This window comes from Gymnoscopelus microlampas (genome assembly GCF_963454915.1).
Source record: "Gymnoscopelus microlampas genome assembly, chromosome: 18".
Taxonomy (NCBI): domain Eukaryota; kingdom Metazoa; phylum Chordata; class Actinopteri; order Myctophiformes; family Myctophidae; genus Gymnoscopelus; species Gymnoscopelus microlampas.
In genome coordinates this window covers 28,076,207-28,087,325 of record NC_139955.1, presented here as the reverse complement: position 1 = coordinate 28,087,325, position 11,119 = coordinate 28,076,207, and the positions used below count along the sequence as shown (strand labels likewise).

Below are 11,119 nucleotides of genomic sequence, written 5' to 3'. Positions count from 1 at the left end.
CATGCACTTCATGGTATCACAACACCTCCAAGGCCCAAAAAACAAGGCTCCAAACATCCCAAAACAAACTTGTAAGGCTACTTCTTGGCCTCAATTACAAAACCCATCTAACCCATGCCCATTTTGCTAGGATTGGATGGCTTAGGGTTGAGGACAGAGTACAGCAACTTGCTATGGGCCTGGTCTTCAAGATACACCACAACATTGGGATCCCCCTGTATTTGTCAAAATACTTCCAAAATGTTAATCAAGTCCATGATCATAACACCAGAGGCAGCTCTACAAACCATGTTCAACCCAGATTTGGCACAACAAAGGGAATGAACTCTTTCTCATGCTATTCATCTAAAATGTGGAATGCCCTACCAAAAGGAGTAAAGGAGTGTAAAACCCTACTCACTTTCAAAAATGCCCTAAAGATACACCTTCAGGAGGCTGCAATTCAAAAATGGCCCCTGTCCAAGTCCTAACCTACCCCATGTCCTAACCTAACCTACCCCCCCCCCCCCCCTCTCTCTCTTTCTTTTTTTGTACATATTTTTCACCCTTCATACCAGTAACCTGTAAACTGATTGTATGACATTCTGTATAGTAGTGTGTATATCTGTCTGTCTCTTATATGTCATCATGATTTGTGTGCGTGGGGATCTCATCTTAAACAAGCTACGTGCTTAACTGAGCTATCCAGTTTAGTAGACCTTGTATTGCGAATTTGTACTTCCGTGTACTGTTATGTACTGTCATGTACTGTTCTCATGTCTTACTAAATAAAGTACATCAATCAATCAATCAGCACTACAGGACACAGGTAATTATCCCCGTCTTTATCCATAGCATTTTTGTGTATAAACATAAAAGATTGCTCAATTGTAAAAAGCAAATGCAGAGTAGTTAAGTATGTTGCTGTTATTGCAGCAACATAATTAACTGCTCTGCATTTGCTTTTTGCTTTCTTTAATCACGATGACAGAAAGTCTTCATTAAATATGTATTTTAGCTCTTAGCTACCCTGTTGTCTTCTGACATCATGAATTGACATTCTAAAGAAAATTTAAATAGCAGATCTACAGTACAAGCTAGAACATGTAGATCGGCTATTTTCACTATTTTTGAAAGTGCTTAAAGGAGTAGTTCACCCAAAACAATCAGAGATTTTTATTTTTTTTTCGCATTCCTAGGCCAATAATTTGATGACCAGTGGAGTACTCCATTGAGACCGATGACTCGGTCATGAAATTATTGGCTTAGGAATGCAACAAAAACAAAACAATCTCCATGAATTCAAGGCTTCATGGGGTGTGTAATTGATAGAAAATAAGTCATTTTTGTGGTGAACTACTCCTTTAAGTGGTTAGTGTATTTTTGTAGACCAAGACCCCTAGTCTTCCTAGAAATGTAGTGGAGTCAAAAGAACAATAATGTCTTAGAAATGTGGTGAAGTGAAAGTCATAAGTTTCCAAAAAACAAATACTCAAGCACTGGTAGTACTCAAGTATATGTACTTTGTTGCTGTCCAACACTGACCATAGGGGTTTCTGTCCAACACTGACCATAGGGAATCATGAAGGCTTACTTTCCGTGCCTGCTCCTGGCACTACTCTGCACCACAGTGCACTCTGTGCCAGAAGGCTATACGAAGTTCCTAAATCAGCACTTCTTTGTTAACATGGACCCAACCTCCTGTAACGATGTGATACGGCAGAGGGAGATCTACACGGGCCGCAACAATGACGAGTGCAAGGACACCAACACCTTCATCACCAGTGCACGCCTCAACGACATCAGGAACATCTGTGATCGTGCTGGAGACACATACTCGCATAACGGCGTGCGTCTGACGAAGAGCTCCGGCTACTTTGTTATTTTGGTTTGTAAGCTTGAATTTAATGATGGCCCAAGGCGATGTCGGTACAGTACCAAAACCAAAACCAGAACCAGGAAGATCGTCATAAAATGTGAGGACGGCTTCCCTGTGCACTTTGGAAGAGACATCTTAGAAGTGAATTAGCTGCTGTGTAACCAAGCTGGCTCTTGAATTAAATAAAAATATGATGATTTGCATTTGTGTTCTTCATTTTAAACGGAAACACCCCCCCCCCCCGTAGTGTGTTATCAAAAGTGTGCTCTGTTTTTTTACCAGCAATAACTTCTAGCTGCACCCTCATCCATCCACGTCATACACCAACCACCCTGTGATAAAAAGGTTTGGTTGGAATACTTAATAAGCCTTTATAAAAACTTTAAAACCAAGTATGTACATAATTCACACACAAACTCACACTCTTTCTGTCATTCTCGTCTCTCCATTGCGCTTGCATTTTGCTTGCAGAATGTGTGCCTTTTTGTCTCTTTTTTTTTCACACATAAAAGTTAAGAGACAATTTCAAGAAGGGAAATATAGTCTGTCACACATCTATGATTATTATCGTACAATTATAACAATGAAAAGCAATAAAATACATTGATTTTATTTCTGAAAATGTTAAATATTGTCAGGCATAAACTTTGTTACTAGTGTTGACAGTGTTGAGTAGTGGCACAGAGCCACATAAGCGTATCACGTGACGAGAGTCGGGGAGGGAGAAAGAAGGCCGCTCTAAACAAACTGCAGTTTACACAAGACGACAGACAATGGAGGAGGTGGGTGATTTGGAGTCAAAACCCAGGTCAAAAGTGCCTGTTTGGCGATATTTTGGTTTTAAACCCAATGCTGATAGGGAACCTGAGAATGTCAATGAGGTTATCTGTAAACTGTGTCTGGGTAAGGTGCAAGCATCTGGAGGCAACACCTCTAATCTACCGACTCACCTGCTATCGAAACACAAGAGTGAGTCTGCAAAATTGGGTCTTGCTGGAAAATCTAGGCCAAATGATTCACACACACACACACACACACACACACACACACACACACACACACACACACACACACACACACACACACACACACACACACACACACACACACACACACACACACACACACACACACACACACACACACACACACACACACACACACACACACACACACACACACAGAAGAAGGAAGAAGGAAACTGGCAACAGTAAATAAGTCTGTTGGAGTTTTGCCTAAAGGTTTAATATCTAGTTTGGGTATCTAGTCAACCTACAAGGCTCTCATTGGAGGTTGATAAAGTCATGCTGTTGCAATACTTTCCTCAAATTTCCACATTCTCATTTATTGTGCATAAATCATAGATACTCTTTATTGATCCCTGTGTGTCATCACAGCCCGCAGTAAGTGTGAAAAACACGACAGGAACAGCTAAATAACTTAATAACAATAGAAGTACAAAAATGCAGTGGCGTAAAGTGACTAAGAACATTTACTCAAGTAGGCCTACTGTACTTAAGTACACTTTTTAGGTATTTTTAGTATTTCCAGTTTTCAGTACTTTAACTTCTACGCCACTACATCTCAGAGGCAAATATTGTACTTTTACTCCACTACAATTATTTCAAAACTTTAGTTACTTGTTACTTTGTAGATTTTGATTATTATTACAAAACATACATTAACAACTTCAGCTCTATATACATTTCGGCCATTTGAAAACAGCAGGTCTAAAAGCTCACAATGCGTCACATAGCGACGCATTGTGATCTTGTAGATCAGCTATTTTCAAAAGATTTTAATACATTTGAAAACTTGCATAATGAGTACTTTCTACTTTTGGTACTTTAAAGGGACTACACCATGAATTTTAACATTTTCTTCTTTTTTGTGTGTTTTTGGTCTCCCCTACCTCTCTTCTATCCCCAAATATACCCCAGTTTGAACACTCTGCCAGCAAATCTGGGGTTTTCTGTTAATTGGTATCAAAACAGGCCAAACTGATTTGCACTGTGACGTGACGTCACGTCAGGGTACAATCCCTCCCGTTTTTCAGTTCCAACCAAAAATAAAAAATATTTATATATTTTTTTTCTTTTTTTTACTTTTTCCACACAGAACCAGGAGATAACATGCATACAAACTGGCTCAATAGCATCCCATGCCAAACAGGACAATGTGGTATTGCAGGTGAAAGTGCTTTATAAGCCAGAGAGAAGTTAGTTGGAATGAGTATATCTGAGGCTTGATTTAGGCTCAAACTTTTTGAAAAACGTTTGAGGTACATAAACATGATATTAAATATTATTATTATTTTTTAAATTTATGGTGTAGATCCTTTAAGTACATTTTGATACAAATACTTTTGTAGTTTTACTCAAGTCAATTTAGAATTCCAGAATTTTACTTGTAACATGTATGGAATATGGAATAAAGACAAAAATAAGAGTAAAACAGATAGTTAGTTGAAGCAGAACATATTTTAAAGCAAAAGAAAATAATAATAATAAGAATAATATGGTCCAAACTCCCTTGTGGTATTTGCAAATATACAGTGACATGGCCTGGACTCAAACCTGGGACCTCTGACTTCCTAGGCAGGCTCTCTAACCAGGAAACATGGAATAGATTTATGTATATACTTATTTATTTATGAACGAGTACTGTATATGCTGTTTTTCTACAACTGTTGTCCTGTACCTCCATGGCATCAAATAAAATGAAATGTAATAAAATAAACTGATGTTAAATAGCTGGTGGAAAAGAGAAGTAAACGGGCACTGATAAATACATGTCAGTTTGAGGGGAAAGAATCGTGAACTTATGAGGAAGAGAATCAAACTGATGGTGGAGGTTGAATGAACTCAAGTCATATAGCCAGTTTGTCAAGAGTGTAAATCATGCTGTACAGTAGAATGTCCATGTTGCAAGTGTGAAGCATGTGAAGTTGCGTGACAAGGTTGCGTGACAAGGAAACAAATACATTTTCCCCAAAGTTTACCCTCTCTCTCTTTGTATCTTGTTCCTGGAGTATTTCATTTTGAAAACACACACACACACACACACACACACACACACACACACACACACACACACACACACACACACACACACACACACACACACACACACACACACACACACACACACACACACACACACACACACACACACACACACACACACACACACACACGTAGACCAACCCATAAATAGAGTGGATGCTCACTGAAGAGGACGAAGTGTTCGGCATGCATCAGTGTTAATAGTTACCAGGGTGTTATTGCTGCGTTCGTTATTTTCCATTGCAAGCTCCAAGAGACTGACGGTAAGAATTGAGAGTGTGTTTACACAACGATAAATGTATGTAATTCTGATATGTTTCATAGTTTTGTGTGTATATCTCATGTCAGTAATTTGTCATTGTGTTGTTGTTTGTTGTTTCCTTTTCTAGGTTTATAACCTACTGGCCTAAAAGCGTTAGAGTGTGTTTGTATTGTGTGTTAGTATAATAAAACCATCAAAGACACAGGTCTGAGTTGTGGCCGCTAACTCGGTTGCTCAAATACCCTTTACAAGGGGAGATCTAATTAGTTGCATTGTGTGACTCGCTAGATAATTGTACAGGTGTACCAATATAGGTCAAGGAACCGAAGTTCAACCCCAATCCTATAAACAACGCAAATTCACTGTTGCATTTCACTGATCAGCACTACATGACACAGGTAATTATCCCCGTCTTTATCATAGCTTTTTTGTGTATAAATTGCAAACATAAAAAATTGCTCAATTGTAAAAAGCAGATGCAGAGTAGTTAAGTATGTTGCTGTTATTACAGCAACATACTTAACTACTCTGCATTTGCTTCTCTTTTTTTTATTATCACAATGACAGAAAGTCGTTATTAAATATATACTTTAGCTAGGCTGTTGTCTTCTGACATCATGAATTGACATTCTAAAGAAATGTTCAAAGAAATTCATTTTTTTTAACAGCAGATCTACAGTACAAGCTCACAACATGTAACGATTTAACATGTCGTGAACATGTAGATCGGCTATTTTCACTATTTTTGAAATAGTGCTTAAAGGAGTAGTTCACCCAAAACATTCATGGAGATTTTTTTGGTTTTTGTCACATTCCTAAGCCAATAATTTGATGACCGGAGACTCCATTGAGACCGATGACTCGGTCATCAAATGATTGGCTTAGGAATGCGACAAAAACAAAACAATCTCCATGAATTCAAGGCTTCATGGGGTGTGTAATTGATAGAATATAAGTCCTTTTTTGGGTGAACTACTGTACTCCTTTAAGTCAGTTAGTGACTGATTAGTGTCACTAAACTAATCAGTTTGTGTGTACTGTAAGTTTGGGTCACGGGGGTCCTTTCCTAGAAATGTAGTTAAAATAACAATAATATCTTAGAAATGTGGTGAAGTCAAAGTCATTAGTTTCCAAAAAACTAATACTCAAGCACTGAGAGTACTCAAGTAAATGTACTTTGTTGCTGTCCAACACTGACCAAAGGGGTTTCTGTCCAACAATGACCATAGGGAATCATGAGGGCTTACTTTCCGTGCCTGCTCCTGGCACTACTCTGCACCACAGTGCACTCTGTGCCAGAAGGCTATACGAAGTTCCTAAATCAGCACCACTTCCCTGACATGAACCCAAGCACCTGTGACCGTGTGATACGGGATAGGGAGATCTACACTGGCCGCAACAATGACGAGTGCAAGGACACCAACACCTTCATCCGTGCACGCCTCAACGACATTAAGGGCATCTGTGGGCGTGCTGGAGAGCCATACCCGTACCACGGCGTGCTTCTGACGAAGAGCACCGCCTTCTTTGACCTTGTGGTTTGTAAGCTTGAATTTAATGACGGCCCAAGGCGATGTCGGTACAGTAGCAAAATCAAAACCAGGAAGATCGTCGTAAGATGTACAGACGGCTTCCCTGTGCACTTTGGAGGAGACATTTTAGAAGTGAATTAGGTGCCACTGCTGTGTAACCAAGCTGGCTCTTGAATTAAATAAAAATATGACGATTTACATTTGTGTTCTTCATTTTATGAGGAAACGGCGCCCCCCGTAGTGTGTTATCAAAGTGTGCTCTGTTTTTTACCAGCAGTGACTATTTTGGTTTCTGGAGTGATAATGTTTATCTAGCTGCACCCTCATCCATCCACGTCATACACCAACCACCCTGTCATAAAAGTTCAGTTTGAATACTTAATAAGCCTGTATAAAAACTTTAAAACCAAGTTTACAGTATGTACATTATTCACACACAAACTCACACACACTATCTGTCATTCTCGTCTCTCCATTGCACTTGCATGTTGCTTGCAGAATGTGTGCCTTTTTGTCTCTTTTTTTGTTGAGAATGCACATGTCTACACATAAAAGTGCTCACATTGCCAAGTTAAGAGACAATTGCAAGAAGGGAAATATAGTCTGTCACTCATCTATGATTATCATACAATTGTAACAATGAAAAGCAATAAAATACATTGATTTTATATCTGAAAATGTTAAATATCGTTGTTGTTGTTAGGCATATGTCCAAAACCATTACCTTTCAGGAAATGGAAAAAATTACCTGTTCCAATGGATCCAATGTAGTTAATATTTAATCACCAGCTCAGGCTAATACTTTGGTTCATTGGTTAAATATTTATAGCAACAGACAGAATTAAACACTTTCAAACTTTTTCAAAAATAGCAGATCTACAAGCTCAACACATCACATTGCGACATGTTGTGAGCTTGTAGATCATCTATTTTCTCTACTTTTGCAAGACACTTTCGAACGACAAAGTAGGACTTTAATTTATCGGGGGGAAATTTGTAAATTCATGGAGATAAAAAAATTCTGCCAAACAGCAACAACATCTGGGCTAAAATGAATATCCTTTACAAACAGTGACAGCAATAAGTCTCTCATAGAGAATTAGAATTAGAATACGATTTTCAAATCAATAAATAAAATCCATCTTTGTGGCTTGTTTCACTTGTCAAAAATGATGTTGATTTATGAGTGATGTATTTTATTGTATTTTTTCCACTGCCAGGAATATCTTATACACAGAAACTGATGAGAAGTCCCACCCAGGTGGCTAGAACAAACATGCTTGTTTATTTCGATCTTTTATAAGGTCTTCTTCAAATGAAAACTGAACTAAGCACGATAAGCAGCTATCAGTTGAAAATCACAGCAGAAACCTGTCCTTAAAAGGGATTTTATCTCATATAAAATATAAAACATCATAACTGATAGTCCAATATGCAGTTTGTTGGATATTTGACAGAAATACTTGATGATTTGGATTCCAACCAAGTTCAAGTAAAGTTATTAAGTACATAAAAATTATTAACAAAAATGAGATAAGCCGTGCCATTTCTATCATTTCTATCATTTCACTGAGCTGCATCATGTGAAACATTGAAACATAACCACAAGATGGCAGTAACACAAAGGTAGAGGGGCCTATAACCAGTGTGTCCTTGTCAAAACCTGGGTATTATCCATCAGTTTAGGAAATACAAACTATCTGATCAACACTTATTATTAACTTTAAAAACCTTAACATATTAACAATATGACATCATCATCATAATACATACAATGTAGCTGAAACGGCTTTCCAAGCAGCAGAAGAACAGATTCTACTAAGCGTCTACTAACGTAGAGGTTGAAGCCTTCTAGTTAACATATTGTGTTGTGCATCTTCATGTCTCCCGCTCTCCCTCCCTCCCTCCCTCTCTCTCTTTCTTCCAGGCACGGTCAAGGCAGATGGCCACCAAGAGCCTGGTTCTGCTCAAGGTGTCTTCCCATTAAAGGGGACTTTGTCCTTGTCACTGTCACCAAATGCTTACTCAGAGGGGAAATGTCATCTCCCTGCTCTACATGTTGAGTGTCTTGAGACAACTTGTGATATGGCATCTAATTTAATTCACTGAAAGTATGAAGGAACTATTTCATAATCACGCATTAAAAAGTAAACAAATCACAAGACGTTGTAATACTGATTCAGAATAAAAAAACGGGAAGCAAACAACATGAGATGTCTTGTGCATTTCTACCATTAGGCCTAGACTCTGCACTCTGCAAGTATATTATTTCACACAATAAAATATGCCATCACAATTAGATCAACATCCACTACTGTACCTTACAGTAAGTGGAACAACAGCAAACTGTGAAAACTAATAGAATACGCACATCACTTGGTTGAGGTGCTGGGTTGGAAAGTAACATGAAGAAGAAGAATAAACCCGCACACTCATCTGCTCCAATGTAAATTTATGGACAACGTTTCAAGCCAAGGCTCTTCATCGGGTCAAACCCCGGTCTTCATCGGGTCAAACCGATGAAGAGCCTTGGCTTGAAACATTGTCAATAAATTTACATTGGAGCAGATGAGTGTGCAGGTTTATCATTTTTATTTTTTACAACAGCAAACGGTGACTTCTTCGTGATATCATCCAGAAACATTGAATCCATCATTATAGAACACAACACCATCACAGTTAGATCAATATCCCCCACGACTAGTGGCACACTAAGTGGCAACTCCATGATACAGCAGTCATCCAGAAACCTTCAACCCATCAGAATAGAATAGAAAATAATGTACTCACAATTAGTAGACCAGAATGGATGGCTGGATTTTCACTAATCTTGGACGGATGATCAGAAGGCTGCCTTGAAGTGATGATAATCTTTTGGGGTAATGTGATGCCATGCCATGGGAGAGTGAGGTTTAGCCAACACCAACTCGGGACTCCTGAATCGCTGCCCTCCAGAGCTCTGCAGTGTTGTTAGCTCCGCTGTCACGCCGCAGTGTATCTACGTAGGTAGGGCGCCTTTTCTCATCAGTCTTCTTCACCAGCATGTAGCATTCTCGCTGGTGGATGGTGATGAGGCAGTCTTTGGACTTGTACTCTTAGTCATACTCCACCTCAATGTAGACCTGGCCCGGCGCGATGGGGCAGGTCCTCCATGACGCCAATGACACTCTCTCTCTCTCTCCCCTCTGGAAGGACGCTCACCACGGGACAGACAGAGTTATCAGCATGGCTCGCCAGATGAAGGCTGGAGACAGCAGATAGACGCGGGGGTCAGGACAGAAGTTCATTGAAGAGAAATCATTATTTCTTTATTCATTTTGTGTTCATCATGATTCCCTGACACTTGCCACACTTGGTAATATTGAAACATTTATCCCTATAAAGCAGAGTGAAATTGAAAAAAAAAAGAAAAATAGTAATAATAATGATCATGATGATAATGATGAATAATGTCACTTTCTGTCATTTGTTTTTTTACATATACAGCAGCCTTTCCGTTTCTAGGAACAGACACACACCACACCACACTCACACCCACACTCACACCCACACAGAACAAGAGATGTTGGTGCAGGCAGGGTTTTAACACCCTGAGATTGAATTGTCAGTCACGACTAACCAACATAAATGAGGACAGAATAGACACAGCAAAGGCCTACAGGGCCTATATTTGGACAAACAACATCTGCAGGCCTCTCGTTATTTATTTTCAACCGTTACAACCGTGTCTACTCTTATTTTTAACTCAATGTGTCTACTGTACACCTTTGCAACCACATAATTCCATAAAATAGCACAACAACAACATCATAAACACAGATATATCTGATGAACATCCACTACTAATGCATCACTACTGCTAGTGGCACAAAATGTCAGAATCAGAATATAGATAAATACTCACCTATCAGTAGGTCTACTCTAGCCTATGACACTTCTGCTCTGAGTTGAATCTCATGACTGTCTTTCCATTCATCACAAAATGTCTAAAACACTGCATGATTCACTGCTTGAAGGCAACAGCCACACTGGGCCTCTGCTGTACAGCATGTATTGTGCTTGCTATACATACAGTACTGTAGGTCTTGAGAAAATCATCACTGCATAATTCTATGGTACAGTATGACGTTCCTCACATGGCAGCCATAATTGGCCAAACACTGGGCTGCTTAATTACTTACTTTACATGTGTTGAACTGTTGATATGGCTGATGGCTCTGTTCCATTTAATGTAGCAGAATATGTCCAGTAGTGAGTGAGTGAGCCAGCAGGCACAATAGCAGTAGACCACCCCAGTCATTACCATTGGTAACACCTGTGAAAGGCTCACTCCCGAACAGGGACAGGGATCACATGTGCTCCAGCTCATAGCAGTGGTGGAAAAAGTGTTCAAAATGTACTT

General features: G+C 39.2%; 1 protein-coding gene and 1 long non-coding RNA gene across 2 annotated transcripts; both read left to right on the top strand.

The window, feature by feature from the left end:
• Positions 1-1,561: 1,561 nt before the first annotated feature.
• Positions 1,562-2,008, top strand: LOC311034005 (ribonuclease-like 3; the record flags this gene model as incomplete). Its single annotated transcript, XM_084041744.1, has 1 exon — positions 1,562-2,008. One exon carries the CDS (start codon positions 1,562-1,564, stop codon positions 2,006-2,008), a length of 447 nt encoding a protein of 148 aa, XP_083897870.1.
• A 3,072-nt stretch (positions 2,009-5,080) lies between these two features.
• On the top strand, positions 5,081-7,279 carry LOC311033593. The gene is made up of 3 exons (XR_014599506.1): positions 5,081-5,186; positions 5,500-5,583; positions 6,415-7,279. It is a non-coding gene; the product is annotated as an uncharacterized lncRNA (long non-coding RNA).
• Positions 7,280-11,119: the final 3,840 nt, after the last annotated feature.